The sequence below is a fragment of the Oryx dammah genome, unplaced genomic scaffold (genome assembly GCF_014754425.2).
Source record: "Oryx dammah isolate SB20612 unplaced genomic scaffold, SCBI_Odam_1.1 HiC_scaffold_18, whole genome shotgun sequence".
Classification (NCBI taxonomy): Eukaryota; Metazoa; Chordata; class Mammalia; order Artiodactyla; family Bovidae; genus Oryx; species Oryx dammah.
This window is the reverse complement of record NW_024070202.1, coordinates 11015798-11041646: the sequence shown is the minus strand read 5'-3', so window position 1 is coordinate 11041646 and position 25849 is coordinate 11015798. Positions and strand designations below refer to the sequence as shown.

Sequence of the window (25849 nt, the reverse complement as noted above, 5' to 3'; positions counted from 1 at the left end):
TCTGTTTTCATCAGAGGCCACACTGGTTGAATCACTCAAATATCCTCAGTTGGATTGCTCATGCCATGAATAATATGTTAGGCTGCATTTCAAAGTAAACGATGGTCAGCTTGCCGTGGTAATGAAGAAGGAAACAGCATCATCGTGTAGTCAGAAGAAAGTAGATTGTAAGCAGTATGTAGAATGTGATAGATAGATAGATTAGTCTATATGTGTGCATGAGAGAGACGGTGGGTAAAGAAAGAAGACTTAGGACTTTCCTGCTTAAGAATCTGTCTGCTGATGCAGGGGACACAGGTTTGATCCCTGGTCCAGAAGGATACCACATGCCACGAAGCAACTAAGCCCATTTGCCACAACTACTGAAGCCCACTCCCTTGAGCCTGAGCTCTGCAACAAGAGAAGCCACTGAAATGAGAAGCCTGGGCACTGCATCTAGAGAGTATCTCCCACTCATCGCAACTAAAGAAAGCCCATGTGCAGCAACAAAGACCCACTGGGCCAAAAAGAATAAACAAATAATTTTTTTAAAAACAAAAGGAAAAAGACTTAAAGATCATACCCTGAAATATGGATATTCGTTCTCTGAGATGAAAACAAATGAGTTTTCATCTTCATGCCTCTCTGGAATTTTAGGATTTTCTGCAGTGGAATGTATTTCTTATAAAATCAGGTAAAATATGCTGAATTTTAATGAATCATATCAGAAGCAAGGAACTTAAATTCATCAAAGTGTTAGGTTCTGAGAACTGAAAGAGGTGCTTGTGTGGAGACTGAGGAAGTTTGAGATAGTTGATGCTAACTCTGAGGAGCCAGATATAGCAGATAATTAAGACAGACAGAAGAGAAAAGATTATGCTAATCATGAAATCCAATAAATGAGGAAGTAGAAAAATCAAAATAAAAATGAGTATAGGGAAGATGAATAAGGACAATCAGATTCCTTTCTTTAGAAACATGTTTTACTTGAAACTAGAGTGATTATTAAATTAGATAATCAACCTTATTCACCAGCCTTCACTTTAAATTACTGTGGGCTTCCTCTGCAAATCAAACCCATTCTCCAAAATGGAAGAATTACTGCTTTTAAAAATATGCCATTATGTTGTGAGAAAGTGAAAGTATTAGTCGTTCAGTCATGTCTGACTCTTTGCAACCCCATGAACTGTAACTTGCCAGGCTCCTCTGTCCATGGAATTCTCCAGGCAAGAATACTGGAGTGGGTTGCCATTGCCTTCTCCAAGGGATCTTCCCGATCCCAGGATCAAACTCAGGTCTCCTGCACTGCAGGTGGACTCTTTGCTACATGAACCACAAGGGAAGCAGTCCTAAAGTGATTCCAAATGGAAAGTTCCCAAAGAAGTTTAGAGTAACGTCAGCAAACTTTGAAAGCAATATTTATCATCATCATGTGTGTTCTCAAACGACTTGTTTTTATACTCATATCCTATAAACTCTGAAAACAAGTAGAAAGACAAACTTGTAGTGAGTGACCACACTTCTCTTTTTCAAGTCCTCCTTGCTCTGCTCTCAGAAATGCTCTCAGGCGTCAGTCTTTGTGACAGACTGGGGTCTTCTGCTATTGCAAACCTCTGTTGATTCCTCCCATTGGTTTCCTATGATGTGAACCATAACCAGTGTCCACCAGACAGTGACCTTTGGTTCCCTAATATTCTGGCAGTGCTGTCAACTTGAGGGGACTCTGGTGCTGCACTGGAGCTGAGATAATAGCAGCAGGAACCATGTGTACAGCACCTAACACCTCAGTCCTCCTCACAGTGCCTAGAACAGTATCATGCATGCAGGAGCATCTCAGTATTGATTTTGATTGAATGAATGAAAACAACTTTTCATCCCCATTACACAACTAACTATTCAATGGTCTTGCAACACACAATTCTAAAACAGAAATTTCCCCCTGAGACTGTATCACAGCATGAAATGAGAAAACAGTGAGTTCTAGTACAGTCCCAGGAACGGAGCATTCATTTCTCTGTACTTGAATCCTCCAGCTCCAGTTCCTGATTACTTTGAATTTGAAGGTACTTCTATGTTTGCTTTCTAAAAGCAGGATCATCTCATGTATATATATTAATATAAATCTATAGTTTTCCTTCAGATGCCTCTGTGTCTTTAGGAAGCGGATATGTGTAAAGTGTATGTCCTCTAGCTAAATATAATTTATTGCTATGTACCTTCAGTGTCTGTTGTATCTTAGGAAATTTGTCTCCCCAGTGGTAGGTTGGTCAGAAAATGCTGACATAATGGAGAACCACTCTGGGAATCGGCAAATTTTGAGGTTGACTTGCCAGTATCCAAAGTAACAAGCCTGGCATGAATCATGGCGTTTCAAAGATAGCAAGATTGGCAGCTAGTCACCTAGTCAATCTTTTTATAGCAAAGGTGAGGAAAGTGAGACCCCAAAAGTTTAAGTGGCTTTTGAAGAACATTTTGCTAATCATTGAAAAAGTCAGAATTTAATCTAGATATCCTACTCTCTAATCATCACATTGTATTATTCCACACAATGAGAGATGAACAGGTGTTACTTTTTTAAAAATTAGAACGTTTGAGATTAGATTATTTCTAAGCAAACCATCAATAACCTTATTCAGTTTATAAATTCCTTGAGAGTAGGAACTGTGTCTTATACATTTTTTATCACTCACACATTAAATATATTATGGAGCACTAAGTATCTCTAAAACAAGTATTTTTTGATTGACTACTTGATTAACTGAGTACAGAATTAATATGTAATTAGACAATAATTTATTGTACAACAAATAATACAGTTAGGAAAACAGACACTAGTTTTGAAAAAGAAAGTTACACAACTTGGCAGTTTTTCTTGGAGAGGTAATATGGATAATTAAATACATATATTTTAGAATCCTAGGTCTGCTATTTAATAGTTTTGTGACCATGGGAAAATTAAATTTTAAATATCTCTTCCTTCACTTTATAATGGGAATAACAATTACCTCATATGGTTGCTTTAAAGATTAAATGTGGTTGTCTACATAAGTACTTAAAGTGCCTTCAGATGGTGAATAGCCAACAAATACTGGTTATGACCCGCTAAATTATGAGCACATTAATACCTAAACCTTAAAGTTTTTAGAATATAAGTCAGGATATAACTGAATGAGAAAAACCTGTCTAGCTGGGGAATATTTTTTTTAATCTCTCTTATTTGTTCTCTGAAGAAATCAATGGAAAATGTGTCTTAATCTGTAGACAATTTGGTGCCATAGAAATAGCAACCTGCTCCAGGGATATTGCTATGTAAGGAAAAATCACCATGGGATAGCCATGATTAAGTAGTTTATTAATGAAAATGAAGATGTATTTTTTTCCAAATGGAATCTAAGCTTAGCTTGTGGGGAGGAATTTTTAAATTTTTTAAAACTCTTAAAATGTCATGAAAATATGGAACACTCCTATACTTTTTTGCATAAATTTGTGCTCCATGTAAAACAAAGTAACTTTTAAATATTTGCATCAACTGTCCCAGCACTTAGAAAAAAACAGATAATACTCAAAGAAAAGTTGTCAAAGAGAAAGTAGTAGCCATAATCTATTTTAAAATTACTTTTAAGTACAGCTGCAGTTTCAGAAAAATGGAATTTGTCTAACAAGCTTATAGATTTATCTATACATGACTCAAAAGCTTAGCACCACAATTATGATAACCGTGTCTGTAAAATTATATCCTAAGTTTCAAGGCTTTCACTGTTTCCAAGTTCAATCACATCTCAAATGACTTCCTTTTCCATGGATATCAGAATAAAACCCTTTCAGGTCCTTATTGTTTACTGGGAGTCTAAATGAGGACCTAATTGCCCAAGTTTACATGAAGACTTTCATGAAAATAAAATGGTGCTAAACGCTCCCAAACTCAATAACTATATTGTGATTATTTATGTCACCCCTATATTTCTCTTTTCAATTAATGTAGATGGACCTTATGGACTTCGAGTTAATTCTGATAGAGGACTAAAAGTAGGGGAAGTGTTCACTGTGGATATTGGAGAAGCCATCTTGTTTGATTGTTCGGCTGACTCTTATCCTCCCAACACCTACTCCTGGATCCAGAGGACAAACAATGCCACATATGTCATTAAGCATGGGCCTCGCTTGGAAGTTGCATCCGAGAAAATAGCCCAGAAGACAACTGACTATATGTGCTGTGCTTACAACAACATCACTGGAAGGCGAGATGAAACTCACTTCACCATCATCATCACTTCTGTAGGTAAGTGGAACGTAAAAGGCGGGGATCCGATGAAACCCAGATGCATGTTAGCCTTGCTCTGCTCCTATTTTATACTTGTGTGGAAGAAAATATCATTGTGTGTATCATATATTCTAGGAAACTCTTTTTTGAGTTAACTAAGCCATGGTTTCTAACAGTCAAAGAAAAAAACCCAAAGAATAGTGGAGAGAGAAATCAGTTGCTAGCTCTGAGGGGCTATAAAGAAAAAGAGAATTCAGTACAACCCTTCTAAATGTGCATTCTTGCTTTCCTGATTTTACAAAGAGGAATAAAAGAGAAGCAGATTACTCATTTATAAAAGTTTATATATACTGTTGCATTAAGTCAGACGAACACACCTCCGTGAATTAGAAATACTACTTCCCTACCATCTGGCTTCCTTCTCACCGTCCTTCACGGGCTTCCTTTCTTCTTTAACCATTTGAAACCTGAAATCTGTGGGATTTAGCAACAGGGGTCTCAACACCTTGGAAACTACAGAATTTTGTAAACTTATGAAATTTGGCATTTTCTAGAAGTCATCTAATTTTTAGAAAGGTCATAAATCCAAAGATTTAAGAATCATTGCCTAAAATACTTATGTCCACCAAACTCCCAGCTTTCTGAGCCTTCTCTTCTCTCTACGGTATGACTTTACGCACTCCCATAGTTTCATGTGATACTGGTATATCCCAAATTTGTAAGGCTCTAAAACTGTATACACAATTACCTTCTAAATGTCTCCACTCTGACGTGCCAGGGGCAGCATACAGGTCCAATATACCAAAAGTGAAACATCTTCTTTGCCCTCAAATTGCTATTCTTTATGTTTCCCTATTTAAATGAATGGTCCTAGTAGCTACCAACCTTAGCCAGAAAGCTAAATGCCATCCCAGACTCTTTTCTCTTGCTTATTGCCCAGCCCACCATCCAATCAAGTTTGTCCGTTTTCCTCTCTTCCTATCTCTCAAGTCCATTCTCCTCTCTCCTCTTTCCTCCTTCTTTCTTTTCTTCTTCTCCTTTTCCTTCCCCTTCTCCTCCTCTTCCTCCTAAATATCTCCATTTGTGCCTTCTCTTTCTTTGTCTTTATAGCCCTGGTGCCTAGGATAGGACCCATTACATAGAAAGTCAGTGCATATTTTTTTTAATAAGTAAAACAAGAATATAATCCTTAGAATTTTCAGTACTTAACCAGTAGGCCATGTGCATCAGAATTACATGGGGATATCTAATAATATATTTTCATTAAGATACCTCAGACCTTTCGGATCAGGACCTGGCAGCTCGTAAATGGGATCTGAATATTCAGCAAGCACAAGCAAGACACCCACTTGTTTATGGTGACTTTTTTTCTCCATAGCCTATTAAATTTATTTAAAAACTCATAATGAGCCATCAAGCATTGTAAGACTATTATAAATATACGGATTGATAAATATATGCTAGGTGGGATCTTCCCAAGACTCCTTAAAGTTGAGGGTATTCATATTTGCAAAAATCATCTGTGTACACTGGAATTTACATACAAACATGGTAAGGTTTTGTTTTTACTCTTATGAAGAAAATGCCACACTATCTAGAAGAGTGCTATCCAGTGGAACTTTTGCTTTGAAGGAAATGTTTGATATTTGCTCTATCTAATATAGTACTTCCTAGCCTCATTTGGATTTTCTTCTTTTTTTCCTCTTTCTTTTTTAAATTATGAAAGCAATTTACAAGAGACTTGGAAAACAAAGAACAAAGTTACATATAGTTTCTCTATATATTGCAGTTATTTTTTTAATTAATTAATTTATTTATTTTTATTTTACTTTACAATTCTGTATTGGTGGATAAATTAGGAGTTTTAGTTGGATTTCAATATCAAACTCTCAAAAATTAATGGAATGAATAGACAGAAAAGTAGAAGGATATAGTAGACCTGAAAAGCACCATGAACCAATTCAACATAATTAAGATTTACACAATTTTTACACAACAGTAGTATGCAAATCCTATTCAAGTTTCCATAGCTCATTTGGCTTTTGAGCACTTAAAATATGGTTATGCCACTGAGGAACTGAAGCTTTTGTTTTGTCCCTATTAATTTTAATTTAAGTATTTCTAGTTGCTAACAGAGAGTTCCAGAAAAGCATCTATTTCTGCTTTATTGACTATGCCAAAGCCTTTGACTGTGTGGATCACAATAAACTGTGGAAAATTCTGAAAGAGATGGGAATACCAGATCACCTAACCTGCCTCTTGAGAAATCTGTATGCAGGTCAGGAAGCAACAGTTAGAACTGGACATGGAACAACAGACTGGTTCCAAATAGGAAAAGGAGTACGTCAAGGCTGTATATTGTCACCCTGCTTATTTAACTTCTATGCAGAGTACATCATGAGAAATGCTGGACTGGAAGAAACACAAGCTGGAATCAAGATTGTTGGGAGAAATATCAATAACCTCAGATATGCAGATGACACCACCCTTATGGCAGAAAGTGAAGAGGAACTCAAAAGCCTCTTGATGAAAGCGAAAGAGGAGAGTGAAAAAGTTGGCTTAAAGCTCAACATTCAGAAAACGAAGATCATGGCATCCACTCCCATCACTTCATGGGAAATAGATAGGGAAACAGTGGAAACAGTGTCAGACTTTATTTTTGTGGGCTCCAAAATCACTGCAGATGGTGATTGCAGCCATGAAATTAAAAGACGCTTACTCCTTGGAAGAAAAGTTATGACCAACCTAGATAGTATATTCAAAAGCAGAGACATCACTTTGCCAACTAAGGTTCGCCTAGTCAAGGCTATGGTTTGTCCCGTGGTCATGTATGGACGTGAGAGTTGGACTGTGAAGAAGGCTGAGCGCCGAAGAATTGATGCTTTTGAACTGTGGTGTTGGAGAAGACTCCCGAGGGTCCCTTGGACTGCAAGGAGATCCAACCAGTCCATTCTAAAGGAAATCAGCCCTGGGATTTCTTTGGAAGGAATGATACTAAAGCTGAAACTCCAGTACTTTGGCCACCTCATGAGAAGAGTTGACTCATTGGAAAAGACTCTGATGCTGAGAGGGATTGGGGCAGGAGGAGAAGGGGACGACCGAGGATGAGATGGCTGGATGGCATCACAGACTCGATGGACATGAGTCTGAGTGAACTCTGGGAGCTGGTGATGGACAGGGAGGCCTGGCGTGCTGCGATTCATGGGGTCACAAAGAGTCAGACACGACTGAGCGACTGAACTGAACTGAACATGTATCTAGTGACTACCGTATTGGACAATGCAGTGCTGGAATTTTACCTGAATTAGGCCTCATTTGGGCAGTAGTTAATAACATGTTTTCCTTATAGGTCTCAAGAACATATATGTGTTTGTTAGTCTCTCTGTCATGTCTGACTCTTCGCAACCCCATGAACTGTAGTCCGCCAGTCTCCTCTGTCCATGGAATTCTCCAGGCAAGAATACTGGAGTGGGTTGCCATTCCCTTCTCCAGGGGATCTTCTTGACCCAGGGATCAAACCCAGATCTCTTGCACTGCAAACAGATTCTTTACCGTCTGAGCCACCAGAGTGTTTAGGGTTATATAAATCGGGCAATCAATCTTTCATTATTTGACCCCTGTTATGGTCCAAATACTAGGGTAAATGCCATCTGAAAAAAAATAATTCCTGCTAACAAGATGCTCATAGCCTGATATGGGTGGGTGGCAGGCATGTAAATAAACAGCTAGCATACTTTACTTTCTATTTTACCAAGTTTTTAATATATTTAACCAGCTTTTTACCTCAGTGGTTAACTGAAACATAATTTTTAAAAGCAGCATAAATAGTATGTAATTTTGTGGCAATCTGGATGTTGTCTTAGACTTGTTCCTCATACTCATTGCAAGTGAAAACATGTCTATGATATGTAGGTGTATACTGCACTGAAACCTTTCTTACTACCTAAACTTTTTCCATTAATATTCAGCCAAGCTATCATCATAATATCAGAATCCCCCAATATTTGATTCAGATCTTTTTACCAAAGTCCAAAGACAGCTATAGTCTTAATATCAAATAATTACCTTTTGCAAAATCTAAAAAACCTGTCTGACCTGTACAAAGACCAGACATTTGTTATTATTGTAACTAAGAAGAGCAGGTGCTTATTTTTCAGAGTGATTCAGTGTTGTCAACATTCATGACCTCTTTGTGGTTTGTAGAGCTGTTTTCCAATCCCCACATGTCCACAGAACTTAAACAGTAGCAAATGGCAAAGAAAATGAGAAGTATTAATGTGTTTTAAGTATTTGATTTTTAGAAACTTTTCCAAATCAATGAATCTCTACAATGCAAATTAAAGGTACAAACCAACCAGGTGGCTCAGTGGTAAAGAGTCCAAATCCACCTGCTAAACAGGAGTTGCAGTTTTTATCTCCAGGTCAGGAAGATCCCCTGGAGAAAGGAATGGCAACCGACTCTAGTAGTCTTGCCTGGGAAATCCCATGGACAGAGGAGCCTGGCAGGCTACAGTCCACGGGGCCGCAAAAGAGTAGGATACAACTTAGGGAATAAACAACAACAGCCTACAATGAAAAAATTGGAATATCATTTGTAACTGTCAGTTGAACACTTACTGACCACCCACTCTGATGAGCTACCTATATTAGTATCTGTGGAAAATGCAAAATAATTTAGAGTGGTGAGATGTCTGCCTTTGAGATATTTGTAAAACCAAGTTACGTTTGACATAACCAGAGTCTAGTTGTATATTACAGAATATCTTTGTAATGAGGGAAAGAATGTGGCCGATCAAAAACATCTCAGCAATAAGACATGAGAGGCAGAGGAAGAAGGAGTCAAAGATGACTATGTAGTCATAAATTTGGAAAGAAAACAACAAGCATCAGAAATAATCAAAGGTTTTGATTATTTGATAGGGACTTTCAGTTCAGGAGAGGAAGACTAGAGAATGTGGCTATTAGCTCTATGTTTTCCTGCCTGTTTAAGACTAAACCAGATGGTGCCTCCCCGCTCTTTGGACTATGATTCACATCTAAGTTATCAGTGGACCTCTTTGTATCTTAGTAGAGATATCCTAAAGAAGACAGGGGAAATAGGCAAAGTCACACAGCTCGTCAGTGATAAAGTAATATCTGAATTCAAAACCCCTTTTTTTAACCACTGAGTAAACTGTCTCCCTTGACGTTGACTGACAGTATCAATGTCTAAAAAATATGTCACATATATACAGGATATGTCACATATTTGTACAAGATAGTATGTATTTTCTTAACACCTTAACTAACTTTATGCTATAAACAAAGAGATACTCTGGTTTATCCAGACATGTATACTTTCATATTAGTGAGAAATAATGAAATATTTGTAACTAAAAGTAATATCTAGCATGTAACTTTCAAGAAAAGAATAGCAATTAAAGTAATAACTTAGCATTCATATTTTGGAAGAACAATGATTTTATTACTGTAATTAAAGACTTTCTTGAATGCAAGTATCCCTACTTTAAAATTTAACTGGTTCTAAATCACTGTTGTGGCATGCAATATACATAAAATAAAAATATTTATAATCAGAATTCAAATGTTCACATTTCATGACAACACTCCAATGTACAAGTTAGTAGAGTTCTCAAGAGCCATATGGCCACAATTTGAGATTTAGCCATAGTAGAAATATTTTTGTATGTGATCCAGCATCATTTCTAATTTTTTAGTATCTATTTCTAATTGCACAACTTTTCATAAAAAAGAGAATGGGAAAATGACCCTACTCCTAGGCAGGAAAATGAATTTACTGATTTCTGTTAACTACCTAGAAATTTCTCTGGTTAAGATTTCCAGGAGATGTATTTCACTTTAGATCGTGGAGGATAACAACTGAGATGAGTAACCACCCTTACATCCAGACCCCAAAGCCTTAGGTGACATCCCATGAGCTTCTATCACAGAACAACTGTGTCTGTCAGGTGGGGTTGTGGTAGCGTGTGGAAATAGCATGCCCCCAGTAGGCCATCTTCATTGCCATGGGAACATGAATCACTGGCCATAAGCAGCTTACAGACTGGATGGGAGAGATCTCAGGACTCCATTCTGATCTAGAAATAGAAACGCTGACTGGTGGCATATGGCTGTCTTGTTTTAGGGGCAGTCTCTCACACAGCAGGGCTGCGATACCATGGATACCACACCTCTTGCCTATATTTGCACTTAATATGTTATTTCATTTTATTTGTTTGCCTAAGGAGGGGGCAAATAGCATTTGCAATAGGGCTTTGGTAAATGAGTCAATCGTGTTTAAATAAGGGGGAGAATGGCATGCTATGTGCTAAAGAGTACAAAATTCTCTGAAAGAAAGAAGAGGGGAGTTGCTGCAAGTGTCCAGAACCACATTTGGGATTCCTGTACATTCTCTGTGGCAGTAAGGTCAGAAACCCCCTGTCGTCTTAGTTTCAATCTGGGTTCTAGAAATCCATCTCTCTACAGCACACTTGCCTGGGAGCTGATGCCACAACAACTGTGCCACTTTATTTCATCCTGGACAAATCTGGAAATTTTTATTTTGTAAATTTCAAATACTGAACCTGGTAAGTTTTGTGTATTCTGGTAGAGAGAAGCAGTGTTTTGTTTTGTTTTTAATTGGAGGATAATTGTTTTACAATGTGGTATGGTTTCTGCCATCAGTTCAGTTCAGTCACTCAGTTGTGTCTGACTCTTTGTGACCCCATGGACTGCAGCACACCAGGCTTCCCCGTTCATCACCAACTCCCAGAGCTTGCTCCCACTCATGTCCATCGAGTTGGTGATGCCATCCAACCATCTCATCCTCTGTTGTTCCCTTCTCCCTCTGCCTTCAGTCTTTCCCAGCATCAGGGTCTTTTCCAATGAGTCAGTTCTTCGCATCAGATGGCCAAAGTATTGGAGCTTCAGCTTCAGCATCAGTCCTTCCAATGAATATTCAGGACTGATTTCCTTTAGGATGGACTGGATTTCCTTAAGGATTGTATGGATACAACAACACAAATCACTCACAAGCATATATACACACACACACATATATATATATATACTCCTCCCTCTTGAGCCTCCCAACCACCCCACCCCCATCCCAGCCCTTTAGGTCAGCACAGAGCGCTGGGCTGGGCTCCCTGTTTTATACAGCAGCTTCCCACTAGCTGTGCATTTTACACATGGTAGTGTATAGATAGATTGATGGATCGATCACAGTGCTACTCTCTCAGTTCGTCCCACCCTCTCCTTCCCCAACTGTGCCCACAAGGCCATGCTCTATGTCTGTATCTCTATTCCTGCCCTGCAAATAGGTCCATCTGTACCATTTTTCTAGACTCCATGTATGAGAAGCAGTGTTGAGAGAATCAGGACACTCTAGAAGAGAAGGGGGCCTAAACAGGGAAGATCATTAGTTCTGAGAAAAGGATTGCCTCTCTTCTTCAGTCTCCAGGGAGAGGATACTTGGCCTTAGCCATGGCCAAGGTTTTGAGCTGACAAGTGCTAGTCACCTCAGGATACTTTCTGATGGAGGACTAACAGAGGCCACAGGGGAGAGAGACTAGGGCAATAAGGAAGGAGCCTGAAGAAATAAGGAAGTAATGCTAAAGAGAATGAGTTGGATCCTCTCTGGAACAGAATGTACAAATTCAGTCATTCCAGGAAACACAAAGTAAAAGAGACAAAAATTTAAAAATGAAGGAGAGGGGAGGAGATGTGTCTTATCTCGTTTAAACATCCAGTCCTTGTTTGTTGAACCTAATACAAAGCATCAGAATCATAGGAGCGCCTGGCAGAGCCAGTGTATGCCAGAGTGTAACTTCAGCATTACGAGAAACACTCTGAAATAATAATTATTAGCATGTTTTCAAGCTTAAGGGGAAAAACAGCTGCAACTACATTAAAATCTTTTTCATTGTAAAGTGTATTGTAGACAGTTGACCCAAATAAATTAGCATTGAATTTATTTCTAGGGACTAGGGGATATTGAATTTTAGTGAAGGCAGTCTGGCTATCAAGAAGTCAGAGAGCTGGAGTACATCAAACCTGGTGTTAGAAAAGGTTAGAGGAAAAAATGAATGTATTGAGCCTACCTGCAATTAATTGTTAAAACCATTAAATTTTTTGGCAATCAGGGAAAAAATGTGTTTCTCCAGTCTCTGTTCTAGGACTTACTGACTATCGCATGTATTTTCATTTCTCTGAAACTGTTTCTTCATCTGTACCTATAAATGACACTTTTAATTTCTTTATTATTTTCATTATTACTGATATGACATACCTATACCAAATAAATGGGAAACAAATGTACATTTGGTTTTATACGTATATAAGGCCCCTAAATTTGATTGTGTATATCTGAAAATTGGCTAATTTTGATTTCAGTAACTGGATCTAAAATGAACAAATAAGAGAATTCACTTGCTAAAAGTGGTGCCCAAGTAACATGCTGTATCTTAAATCATGCCACTTTATTACTTAGCACTTTTAATCAATTTTTTCTGCTATTACTTTGCTTTTGTATCACTGCTGGTGTCTCAGACCATTCTGTTTGCCTCTATCATATTGATAGCCACACCAGAGTATGGGTCCTTCTGAATTTATACTTTAGAAGTAAAATTGAATAGTTTTGTTGAGTTTCTAAAATTGTACCTCTGAAATGGTAGAGAATGTGAAAATCAGTCATATAAAGAATATCATCTGGAGATACTGGATCTGAAGAAGAGAATTCTCAAGGGAGAAGTAAGAGCTTCATCAAACAATCAATGTGGCATCACGCAGGGTCTGATTTATTTGTTGTAGTTCCAGTTGGTAGAACCGAGTAGATTTGGGCGTAATGATTTAAAGGATTTCTATTTCTTATATGATGGTCACGCAAAAGTGGTAGAAAGAGCAGAGAACTGTAGTCAGCACTACTAAATTAAATTTGAGTCCTATATTGGAATTTTAGCTTGAACATCTTTAATATGAAACCTGTTATTACTGCATTGTTTTGATTTGCATTTCTCTAATAATTAGTGATGTTGAGCATCTTTTCGTGTGACTGTTGGCCATTTGTATGTCTTCTTTGAAGAAATATCTATGTCTTTTGTCCATATTTTGATTGAGTTTTTTGGGTTTTTGGTAATGAGCTGTATGAGCTGTCTATATATTTTGGAATTAAGTCTCTGTTGGTTGCATCATCTGCAAATATTTTTCCCCAGTTCTTAAGTTGCTTCTTTGTTTTGTTTATGGTTTCCTTTGCTGAGTGTGCAAAAACTTACAAGTTTTATTGGGTCTCAACTGTGGGGTTTTTTTTGCTTTTATTTCTTTTGCCATGGCAGACTAATCTAGGAAAATATTGCTGTGATTTATGTCGCAGAATATTTTGCCTAAAAGTATTAATTCTGGTTAGATTATTTTTTCATCTCTAAAATCTAAGAGGCAAAAAGTGTATAACAAACAAATAGAGAGGAAAAGAGGGATAAAATAAACCTCTAATAAAACCAAATTAAGACAAAAAAGGAGAGAGCAAAAATGTAGGGCATGCAGAAAAAAATCAGATTATAGTTAGAAACCAAAATATATTAATAATTACATTATATATTAATGGACTAAATATTCCAACTAAAAGACAAGTATTGTAAAGCTAGGTATTAAAATACTATTTAACACTTATAAGAGATATACATTGTATAAAGGATTCTGAAAGTAAATGAGTGAACCAAAAAAGCCATGCAAATGGTCCAAAGAAAGCTGGTGTGGCCACACTAATACCAAAGAAATTAGATAAGAATTAGATATATTTCTTAAGACAAGAAATATTACTTTAGGTTAAAAATGGACATTTCATAAAAATGAAGTGGTCTGTTCAGCAGGAAGATATAAAAATTCTGAATTTATATGCATCTACTAGAATAGCATCCAAGTACGTCTAATAAATAGCAAAAATTGACGAGAAAAATAGAAAAATCCACAGAGTGGGAGATTTTAGCATAATCCTTAGTGACTGATAGAACAAGCAGTCAAAAACCTAACAATAATAAAGAAAAACAATTTAACCTAAATGAAATAATATGAATATTGCACACAACAACTACAGAATTCAGGGGATGTTATTCAATCAATAAGATTGTTGCCATGTATGAGAGTGATGGGAAAATTGTTGATTGCTACACTTAAGTGATGAAGATGATAATGCAGAGAAAATTTGAAAATGCATTGTTTCCATAGCCATTACATTCTACATGGCCCAAAAATATTTGAGTTCTTCCAGTATTTGAAAACTATTATCCAGTTTAGCAAAGCAGTTATTCAAATTACCATTAAATGAAGTTCCAACAAATGTCACCATTGTTTCAGTTTCACCTTAATAAATGTCAACCAACACTCATGGTGAAGTTATACTTGTTTTCTTTGATGTAAACTATTTCTTGCTGAATTGGATAATAACCAAGCATTTATTTGAAATCTAATTGTTTCAAAATACGGTTGAAAATACAAGAGTTCAGCAAAAATCAACAAAAACAAGCCATGAGAATCAGTTAGATATCTGGAATTAGCAATAATGAGTATTGCATACTTTATTATTAATTCTAAATTAGGCTACACATCTATCACATCAGTAAAATTTATAACTTTTCAATGTAGATATGTGCATACAACTTTTTTGATCCTCAGTTATTAGCATACCACTGCACTGTTGTTGCTCTTGTTGTTCGGTTGCTCAGTTCAGTTCAGTTCAGTTCAGTCGCTCAATCGTGCTTGACTCTTAGTGACCCCATGAATCTCAGCACACCAGGCCTCCCTATCCATCACCAACTCCCGGAGTTCACTCAGACTCACATCCATCGAGTCAGTGATGCCATCCAGCCATCTCATCCTCGGTCGTCCCCTTCTCCTCCTGCCCCCAATCCCTCCCAGCATCAGAGTCTTTTCCAATGAGTCAACTCTTCGCATGAGATGGCCAAAGTACTGGAGTTTCAGCTTTAGCATCATTCCTTCCAAAGAAATCCCAGGGCTGATCTCCTTCAGAATGGACTGGTTGGATCTCCTTGCAGTCCAAGGGACTCTCAAGAGTCTTCTCCAACACCACAGTTCAAAAGCATCAATTCTTCGGCACTCAGCCTTCTTCACAGTCCAACTCTCACATCCATACATGACCACAGGAAAAACCATAGCCTTGACTAGGCGGACCTTAGTCGGCAAAGTAATGTCTCTGCTTTTGAATATGCTATCTAGGTTGGTCATAACTTTTCTTCCAAGGAGTAAGCGTCTTTTAATTTCATGGCTGCGGTTATCATGTGCAGTGATTTTGGAGCCCCCAAAAATAAAGTCTGACACTGTTTCCACTGTTTCCCCATCTATTTGCCATGAAGTGATGGGACCAGATGCCATGATCTTCGTTTTCTGAATGTTGAGCTTTAAGCCAACTTTTTCACTCTCCTCTTTCACTTTCATCAAGAGGCTCTTTTGTTCCTCTTCACTTTCTGCCTTTAGGGTGGTGTCATCTGCATATCTGAGGTTATTGATATTTCTCCCGACAATCTTGATTCCAGCTTGTGTTTCTTCCAGTCCAGCATTTCTCATGATGTACTCTGCATAGAAGTTAAATAAGCAGGGTGACTATATACAGCCTTGACGCACTCCTTTTCCTATTTGGAACCAGTCTGTTGTTCCATGTCCAGTTCTAACTGTTGCTTCCTGACCTGCATACAGATTTCTCAGGAGGCAGGTCAGGTGGTCTGGTATTCCCATCTCTTTCAGAATTTTCCACAGTTTATTGTGATCCACACAGTCAAAGGCTTTGGCACAGTCAATAAAGCAGAAATAGATGTTTTTCTGGAACTCTCTTGCTTTCTCCATGATCCAGCGGATGTTGGCAATTTGATCTCTGGTTCCTCTGCCTTTTATAAAACCAATTTGAACATCTGGAAGTTCACGGTTCACATATTGCTGAAGCCTGGCTTGGAGAATTTTGAGCATTACTTTACTAGCGTGTGAGATGAGTGGAATTGTGCAGTAGTTTGAGCATTCTTTGGCATTGCCTTTCTTTGGGATTGGAATGAAAACTGACCTTTTCCAGTCCTGTGGCCACTGCTGAGTTTTCCAAATTTGCTGGCATATTGAGTGCAGCACTTTCACAGCATCATCTTTCAGGATTTGAAATAGCTCCACTGGAATTCCATCACCTCCACTAGCTTTGTTTGTAGTGATGCTTTCTAAGGCCCACTTGACTTCACATTCCAGGATGTCTGGCTCTAGATGAGTGATCACACCATCGTGATTGCTCAGTCATGTCCAATTCTTTGCAACACCATGGACTGCAGCACCCTGTCCTTCACCATCTCCCGGAGTTTGCTCAAAGTTGCATCCATTGAGTCTGTGATGCTGTCCAACCATCTCATCCTCTGCCACCCCCTTATCTTCCTGCCTTCAATCTTTCCCAGCATCAGCGTCTTTTCAAATGAGTCAATTCTTCGCATCAGGTGGCCAAAGTATTGGAGCTTCAGCATCAGTCCTTCCAGTGAATATTCAGGATTGATTTCCTTTAGGATGGACTGATTTGATCTCCTTGCAGTCCAAGGGACTCTCAAGAGTCTTCTCCATACCATTGCATATAGTGTCCTATTTGCATAAACTTCATGTAAAACTCTCTTGGCTGCCTCAAATCATATAATATCCAAGCAACAAGAGAACTTAAAGGCCAGTCCCTCCAGCCTCCTCATTTTACTGCTGTGAAAATCCAGACCCTTAGAGGTAAGTAGCTCATTCAACACTGCCCAGCTCTTTAGAGAAAACAAACCTGTGAAGTAGGAGCATGGTATCTGAAGAAAGGCCTAGACCTCACTCAGTGACCACCCAAGGGCTACAACAGTTACCAACTAAAAGGCCAGCATTCTAACAGTGGGAGAGTGTAACTTTTTCTACAAATTAGTAACCGAGAGAAAAGGAAGAAAATTTTCTAATAAGTTTTGTGATGTTTTGGTCTAGATCAGAACCACTAAGTTGTGATTCTAGCTCATTTTATACTACCTTGCTCTTATTTCTTCTACCCAAAGCTGAAAAAAGTTTAATTTACAACCTGTTTAAAAGCAATAAATATTACATAGCTATTGTAATGCCATAAAAAGAACATTTTGAGGACTTCTCTGGTGGTCCTGTGGTTAGGAATCCACCTGCCGATGAAGGGGACACAGGTTTGATCCCTGGTGTAGGAATAATCCACATACCACAATGCAGCTAAGCCCACAGACCACAACGACTGCAGCCTGCGCACTCCAGAGTCCGTGTGCCACAACCACGGAAGCCTGCACCCTCGAGCCCATGCTCCAAACAAGAGAAGCCCCTGCAAGGAGAAGCCCGCACACCGCAACTAGAGCGCAGCCTCCACTCACTGCAACTAGAGAAAACCCTCACAGCAACAAAGACCCAACAAAGCCTAAATAAATAAACAGATTTTTTTAAACATATAAAGAAAACAAGGGACTCTCAAGAGTCTTCTACAACAGGAGCAATTCAAGAGAAAGTCAAGGAGATATCATGATTTCCCTAACTTTTTAACTGGAGTTTAACATACATGATATACACTACATTATAACAAGATTCAGGGAAGATTAAAAAGTGCAAGTGTTGTAGGTAGAAAAGCTGAGAGACTATATATAGGTCCACAGCGAAAGAAGGGAAAGATTAAATTTTCATACTTATCTTGGCTGCTGGAGGCCTCAGCCAAGTCTTTGTGGTAAAAGTCAACAGGATACAGGCTGGATATTTATTGCAGAGTTGAGTCTCCACTGTGTTCTTCGCCACACCCAGATGCTCCAAGCTGTTCTCCACCATGGCAGAAGGGAAGTGACATCTCATGACTGTCACCCCCACGTTCAACTGGACTGAGGTGGGCAGCTACCACCATTCATGTCCTGATCAATAACTGATTCACATGTTATATGGAAGACTTCTGTTACTTGCTTTTGTTGAAGGTCACAACAATTTCCACTTCATAGATTAACTCTCTGACTAAGCATGTTACAAGTCTGAAACTAGTGTCAACTTTGCCATACTTAGTAATTTGTCAAAACAGCATCAAAATGAGCAAGCACAGAGTGAAAGAGTCTGGGGTCTCATCTGGACTCTGCCACTTACTTCCTGAGTGACCCCAGGGAAGCCTCAGATTCCCCATCTCTAAGAGGGCATAATACTAATAATGTGCTGTGCTGTGCTTAGTCGCTCAGTCGTGTCCAACTCTTTGTGACCCCATGGTCTGTCCAGGCTCCTCTGTCCATGGGGATTCTCCAGGCAAGAATACTGGAATGGGTTGCCATGCCCTCCCCCAGGGGATCTTCCCAACCCAGGGATGGAACCCAGGTCTCCCGCATTGCAGGCAAATTCTTTACCCTCTGTTCAGTTCAGTTCAGTTCAGTCTGAGCCCTCCCTAATAACATTGTTGTGACATCCAGGGGTTAATACGTATCATGAACTCTTAGAATGGAGCCTGATGTATTGTAAGCACTCAACAGGTGTTAGCTATTAACACTATATTTTATATAGGAATATTAACAAAAGGGATGACTTGCAAACCAAAGTGAATTGTAGTCGAAAGTGGGACTTAAAATATTCTGTGGACAATCACCCACATTTTATTTTAGAGATTAAAATCTCTTTATTGTTCAAAAATTAGTAATGATTTAAACTTAATACCTGTCCTCTTGCACATTTCATCACACACCACCATTCTAGAAAGTCCACATACATGAACAGTGTTAAAAAAGTGAGGTGGGAAGAGAGAGAAAGCAGCCTAGCATCTGGGGATGTTCACACAGTGAGATCAAACAGATCCAAGTTAAATGCTAGCAAACACTGTTGAAAAATATGACATGAGCTATTTGCTACATCTAGTATAACATAATGGTATTATCCTGAACAGCTCACCACATTTCCAATCATAAATATCCTTAGAAAGTTTAGTGTGTATTCTCAAATAAGTGTATTCCTTCTGTTAGGTCTTGCTCAGACTCTGTATGTGTGTGTATGTGTGTGTGTGTGTGTGTATGTATAGTATAATATATATACATTTGCAATACTGTGCCATTTAGAATAAAGCATAAAGTCAAGCTATATAATAATTTATTATTGATCTTTAATAAAAATATTAAAATATACTTGTCTTTTTATTTAGGAATAGAGAAGCTTGCACAGAAAGGGAAATCATTGTCCCCTTTAGCAAGTATAACTGGAATATCACTCTTTTTGATTATATCCATGTGTCTTCTTCTCTTATGGAAAAAATATCAACCCTACAAAGGTAGGTTAAAATTTAAAATAATATATGAATGGTTTATATGTACACTAAAAAGTATCTTACTGTGTTTTTTTCTTTCTTGGTTTTTAGTTATAAAACAAAAGCTAGAAGGCAGGTAATGCATATGTTTCTATGAAAATAATTTTTCCCTTGAATGCTTTCTCCTCAATGATTAAGACTGACAGAAACACCAATTTGTCTTTTCAGGCCAGAAACAGAATACAGGAAAGCACGAACATTTTCAGGTAATGGCCAGGCTGAGAGGGGCTATGTATTATCATTATTAATATATATTGTTAATATTAACTATTCTATACAATGTACTATTGAGGTAACAGAATTCATCCCCTCCCAGGGTGACTGCCCTCACTTCATGAAGTGCTATCCCTTGTATTAGTTTTCTGTAGGTCACATAGATCTGCAAGATAAGCCCCCAAAGACACTTTCAACAGCATTTTACAGGCAAGAGAACTAAGGCTCAGAGAGACTATCGTTCGCCCACCATCACTGACCCATATTCCACTGATCCTCTTACAGTTTGGGAACTGCCCAAGTGTTCTCTCGCTTTGTCAGTTTGTAAAGCAAACAGTGCTGGCAGCTCCTGTCCGGGGAGAAGAGGAAAGGGGGGTCCCCAGGGTTGCTGCTTCTCCGACCCTAGGGGTGCCCCTCACTGCCATCATTTCTGACTCCCGCCTGAGTTGTTATGTTAACAGTGGGGCTTGTGCTCAGGCCTTAGAGTCAAGGGAGCTGGATTTCTGTCCCATATGTGCCTCTTCCCCCTAATGTCACCTTGGGAAAATTATTTTTCCTGACCTCAACTCATCTCTACAATAGAGCTCATAACGTCCCCTCAGGGTTGCTCTGAGAATGAAATCCAGTGTAATAGGTGCCTAATACAATGCCTGGATTCTTAGTAAACATGGGTCTTCTTCCCCTTGTCTAGTCCTTCTCGTGAGTAATAAAGTGTCGGAGTTCTGAAAGCTGCCAGAGACTATCTGGAAGAGCCACCCTACATTTTACCGATGATAGCTTAGGTGATATTGGACTTGCATATTCTATTTTGTATGCATAGGCAGCCATGAAGTGAAGTGAAAGTTGCTCAGTCATGTTCAACTCTTTGCGACCCTATGGTCTATACAGTCCATGGAGTTCTCCAGGCCAGAGTACTGGAGTGGGGAGCCTTTCCCTTCTCCAGGGGATCTTCCCAACCCAGGAATCGAATCCAGGTCTCTCACATTGCAGGTGGATTCTTTACCAGCTGAGCCACAAGGAAGCTCTTAGTTGCTTATTTTTTTTATTATTAGTCCTGGTGGACTCTGTTAGATCTAGCAGGATACAGCAATATTATGGGTGGATTAAGAGCTGCTGCGATTGACAGATTGAGGCCTTGGTGGCCATAAGTCTCTGGTAACTGAAAGTTACAAAGGGCAAGGCTGCCCACATGTGTTTATTTGAATATATATGATACACCACTGTTCCTACACTAGACTTTAAGAATAATTGTCCCAATTCAGTTTCAATTCTGAGCTTCAAAAGGAGTGATTTCCAGTACTACTTAGTGGCAGCATGACTATAGAGGATTGTTCTCGCTGTTCAGTCACCCAGTCATGTCCAACTCTTTGCGACCTCATGGACTGCAGCAAGCCAGGCTTCTCTGTCCTTCACTATCTCCCAGAGTTTGCTCAACTTCATGTCCACTGAGTCAATGGGAAATGTTAAATTGGCTTTATACACATACCACTTGAAGCAAACCATAAAGATAGCTTTATAAAGGTTTCTTTGAAAAAAAAAATCGCAGTTCAAGGCATTTGGTTTGTAAGGAGTATTTGTTTTCCATTTCAGGCCACGAGGATGCGCTGGATGACTTTGGAATATATGAATTTGTTGCTTTTCCAGATGCTTCTGGTGTTGCCAGGGTTGGTTTTCTAGTGGCTGCTTATCCTAGAAGTAGCATTCTGCTTCAGCAGGGGTGTAAGCAGCATTCCTTTGAACCTGGGGGCACTGCAGTCCAATGGCTGCGCTACCCTCAGCCGTACTGACTCACTCTATAATGAATGACAGTGCCGGATGTGGGGAGCTAAAGTGTCTTTCTAAGCCTCTATCAAAAACGCTAACGCAAATAAGGAAATTACACGAATTCATAAGCATTCTTTACCTGGTAAGCTCAGTGGAGAGAGAATTAACTCGGTTGAAGGTCAAAAGAATTGAATGAAAGAGGGACGGAGAGGCCCTGATGTAAGTCATTCTGCATCACTTTGATAACTGTGGACTGTCTCTTCACTGACTCTCTCTGTCATTTAGTTTCCCCTTTAATTCCCCCTCATAGCTCCTGAGGACGTTGCAGAGACAATTGATTATACAGGTACTTTATGTTCTTCAGAAGAAAGGTAGTGTATAAACCCCAAATATGCAGGTACATATATTTATTTTTTTCTGAAGGTGCAAGAGAATGTTTATACAGTTGAAGCTTTTTTTTTTTTTTCAGTCTGCACAGACAAGGTCTTTGAAGCAATCAATTTTGTTTAAGAGACAAATAGAATGCTTCTCTGAGCTAATCAGCTCATTAACATTTTTATAGATTTATATACAACCGATCTTTCCTGTCTCCTTATTCCCCTGTGATAGTCCACCTAAGAAAGGGGCCCCTTGAAATGAACTACTTGCCTCTTGGGCATTTTCATTTCCATTTTTTAAAACTATTTGCCATTTGGGATTGGTTGTCACACTTGTTCAGAGAATTCTAAGGTTCTGAGGTTCATCCAGCAAGTTACCTGGCCACAGGCTTTATTTCTCAAATGCCCGTGAGTAATGGAGGGGGAATGATGGAATTTCATCCTCTTGTGGATGAGTCATAACACCAGTGTCCGCGTCATCACTGGTAAAGGGCAAAACGGCATTGCGAAATCTTGGCATGTCCTGTTCAGTTTCAGGCAGGATAGGCTCACCGTTCACTTCTGCAACCAAAAAGACAAAAATAAATAATTTGGTGGATCAGGTATTTCAGAGACAGCTCCTCATCATGACAGCAAGCCCCCCTCTCAGGCATGGCTTTTAAATGGGGAAGCAGGAAACTAAAGCCTGATAAGACCTGGAAATGAATTTTGAAGTCATATTTTATTCATAGGGATGCATTGGAAAGGGGTGAGTTCTATGTAAGAAACTTTAAATTTATTCTTGCAATTAGCCAGTACTCAGTTTTAAGATTCTATTGAGAGGAACTGTTTGCTCAAAATGCTACAGCTCTAAAGAACCTAAGGCCAAGAAATGACTGCTTGATTACATACCAGAAAAGTGAAAGTGTTAGCCACCTAGTCATGTCCAGCTCTTTGTGACTCCATGGACTGTAGCCCACCAGGCTCCTCTGTCCATGGGATTCTCCAGGCAGGAATACTGGAGTGGGTAGCCATTCCCTTCTCCAGGGGATCTTCCCAACCCAGGGATCAAACTCAGGTCTCCTGCACTGCAAGCAGATTTTTTACCATCTGAGCCACCGGGGAATCTGTTGTAAGTGGAATAACTCAATTTGGAACCATACCCATCTTCAGAGATGAAAACTCCTGAGGAATCAGCTGAGGTCTTTCATTGGCAGTTCCAGATGCTTTGGGCAGAAGTGAGAAACCAACACGAACAACCCAAGAAAGAGGAGGAAAAGGATCCATGTTAGAAGAAGCCAGAATTGTGTGAAGATTAGCAGCTGAGTGCAATGGCTTTGACAAAGGAATAATAATAACATTACCAAGATCTCAAAATTGAAGTTAAGAAGGGGAATGAATTGCTAACTTTATGAGTTTTCAAAAATCAGAATCCATCTTTTAGTTTCTCATGATACATGAATAGATGAATACTTCTCTGTCTACTTGCTATACCTTTCGTTGGCCATTCAGCACTTCTTTTTGGGAATTGTGCAGAAAGCAATGGCATGGAATGAACACATTTATTACTTGCTAACAGCTCTAGTATTAGGTTAGGTAAGTAACTTAGACATTTTCTATATAGATCGCTTTTTAAAATTTTTTAAAGACTTTTTTTGATGTGGACCATTTTTAAAGTGTTTATTGAGTTTGTTACAATATTGATTCTGTTTTACATTTCGAATTTTTGGCCAGGAGGCATGTGGGATCTTAGCCCCTGACCAGAAATAGGATCTGCACTCACTGTATTGGTAGGCAAAGTCTTAACCACCAGACAGCAGAGAAGCCTGTAGGTTGCTTTTATCATAGTCCCTGAAAACCCCTATACCAAAGAAAATCAAGAGTTGATCTTCACTCCAGACTCTGAACCAAAGTTCCCTTGACACAAAATTGATGGGATAAATTGAATCACATAGCCTAGGAGTGTTGTGAAAGCTTTAACAAGTAGAATGGAAATAGGAAGTTTCCAGAAAAACCTGAAGCTAAGATGTTCCAAAGTGATCTGCCAAGTCAAATGGGGATAAAATAAAGAACTCTTCAGATGATCTATATAGTGCAAAGAGTCCTCTACAGGTAGGACTATATAAATACAAAGGACTGAAAGTGGCCACAAGTACAATGAACATAGGATGAGTTGGGATGAGGAGGGGAGCCAGACTTTAGCTAAGGACTTAGAAAGCAGTATTTATAAGAATAACAGCATCAAATATAAGAAATAGGAGTTAATGAAACAAAAATGCCACTTGCAATAATAAAATCCATATTGATCTTAACCAAACATATGCTACTATACTTACCACATTCATCCAAGCCTTTATTTTTTTAAAATTAACAAGCTTTATAGTATGTTTTATTTTGTTAAATAAAAGCATCCAGTATTCCATTTTATGTCTTTATTTTTAAAGCCCATTACTGCATTCAAACCAAACCATCCTCTTTTGTATGTTCTGTATTTCTTGGTACTGTCTTTACTAACATGTCACGTGATAAGGGCTTAGGGCTATTCATTATTGTTTTTCCTAAACCACCTTTGCACACGTGATTGGCAATTAGTATCAAAAAGCTAAGACTGAGATATAATATAAAGGATAGTAATATATGCTCTTTGATTCTAAGCTATCCTGATATCTTCTCTTTTGCTGTTTTTTTCTCTTTCTATTACACTTCCTTTACAGTACTGCCAGCTTTTTGCTTAAATGGAGGAAAAAAAGTGATAGTTTGCCCAGCTATTCTTCTTCTGATCTCATAGCTGTGCCACTGCACAAACTCCTATAGGGTAAGTGCAAGGAATTGTAGCAAGGAAGAAATGGATATTGAAGGGAAGTTGTTATTGTTTAGTCAGTAAGCCATATCTGACTCTTTTGCCACCCCGTGCACTGTAGCCCATCAGGCTTCTCTGTTTATGGGTTTTCCCAGGGAAGAATACTGGAGTGGGTTGCCATGCCCTCCTCCAGGGGATCTTCCCTACCCAGGGATCAAACTCACATCTTCTGCATTGCCAGGTGGGTTCTTTAGCACTGAGCCACCAGGGAAGGCCATGAAGGGAAGTCAAACAGTTCTGATTCTCTCATCATCACCTCTTCCAGTTGTTTTCAACTGTATAGCATAGTGGAAATTCTATTTGCTAGTCTGCCAATTTTTTTAATGTGCCCTATTTTTCTAGATGCCAACGAGATCTGTTCCAGACTCTGATGGTGTACCAGGGCAAGATTTGCACAGTACAATTTATGAAGTTATTCAGCACATCCCTGCCCAACAGCAAGATCATCCAGAGTAAGTATGAACTTGCTTTTGATGATGATACATTGAGAGGGCTCAGCCTTCAGCCCCTGCTGTCCCCAGAGTTTATTGAAAGGTTCAGAAGAAAAAATACTTTAAAAACAGAAAATTATAGCCCCTGTACATGTGGACACACTTTCCCACCTGAAAATATCTCTAAGAAATAAAACAGGCAAACGTACAAGTATCTTCTGGGGCCAAGCACTTGGGCCAGTGGACCAGACGCAGAGCTCTAGAATCTAACATTTCCCCCAATGAATCCACTTCTGGAGAAGAAAGGGGTCGTTAGGCCAGTCCTCAAGCCATCTTGGTTATCTTGCTGATTTTCCAGTGGCTGTAGGGTTTTTGGAAAAGGAAATGGCAACCCCCTCCAGTATTCTTGCCTGGATAATCCCATGGACAGAGAATAGCCGGCTACGTACAGTCCATGAGGCCGCAAAGAGTCAGACACGACTTCAGCAACTAAGCACACATGTAGAGGCTTTAGACTCAGTGACCTATCACTACAAATGGGTGTGTTCACGTTCAGTCACTCAGCTGTGTCCGACGCTGCAACTCCGTGCACTGTAGCCCACCAGGCTCCTCTGTCCATGGAATTTTCCAAGCAAGAATACTGGAGTGGGGTACCATTTC

At 39.0% G+C, this 25849-nt stretch overlaps 1 protein-coding gene across 2 annotated transcripts in view; it reads left to right on the top strand.

Annotated features, from left to right (window-relative positions):
- Positions 1–25398, top strand: part of HEPACAM2 (HEPACAM family member 2) — a 51559-nt gene extending 26161 nt beyond the window's left edge. Inside the window, exons 4-9 of one of the 2 annotated variants that reach the window (XM_040260290.1) lie at positions 3962–4258; positions 19404–19529; positions 19617–19641; positions 19734–19771; positions 21369–21442; positions 25101–25301. In XM_040260290.1, the coding sequence (XP_040116224.1) occupies positions 3962–4258; positions 19404–19529; positions 19617–19641; positions 19734–19771; positions 21369–21442; positions 25101–25214 (674 nt within the window). In that variant the 3' untranslated portion in view covers positions 25215–25301. Of the gene's footprint in view, positions 1–3961; positions 4259–19403; positions 19530–19616; positions 19642–19733; positions 19772–21368; positions 21443–25100 lie in introns of both variants that reach the window. The other variant, XM_040260291.1, reaches the window with a different exon arrangement.
- The last annotated feature ends 451 nt before the right edge of the window (positions 25399–25849 follow it).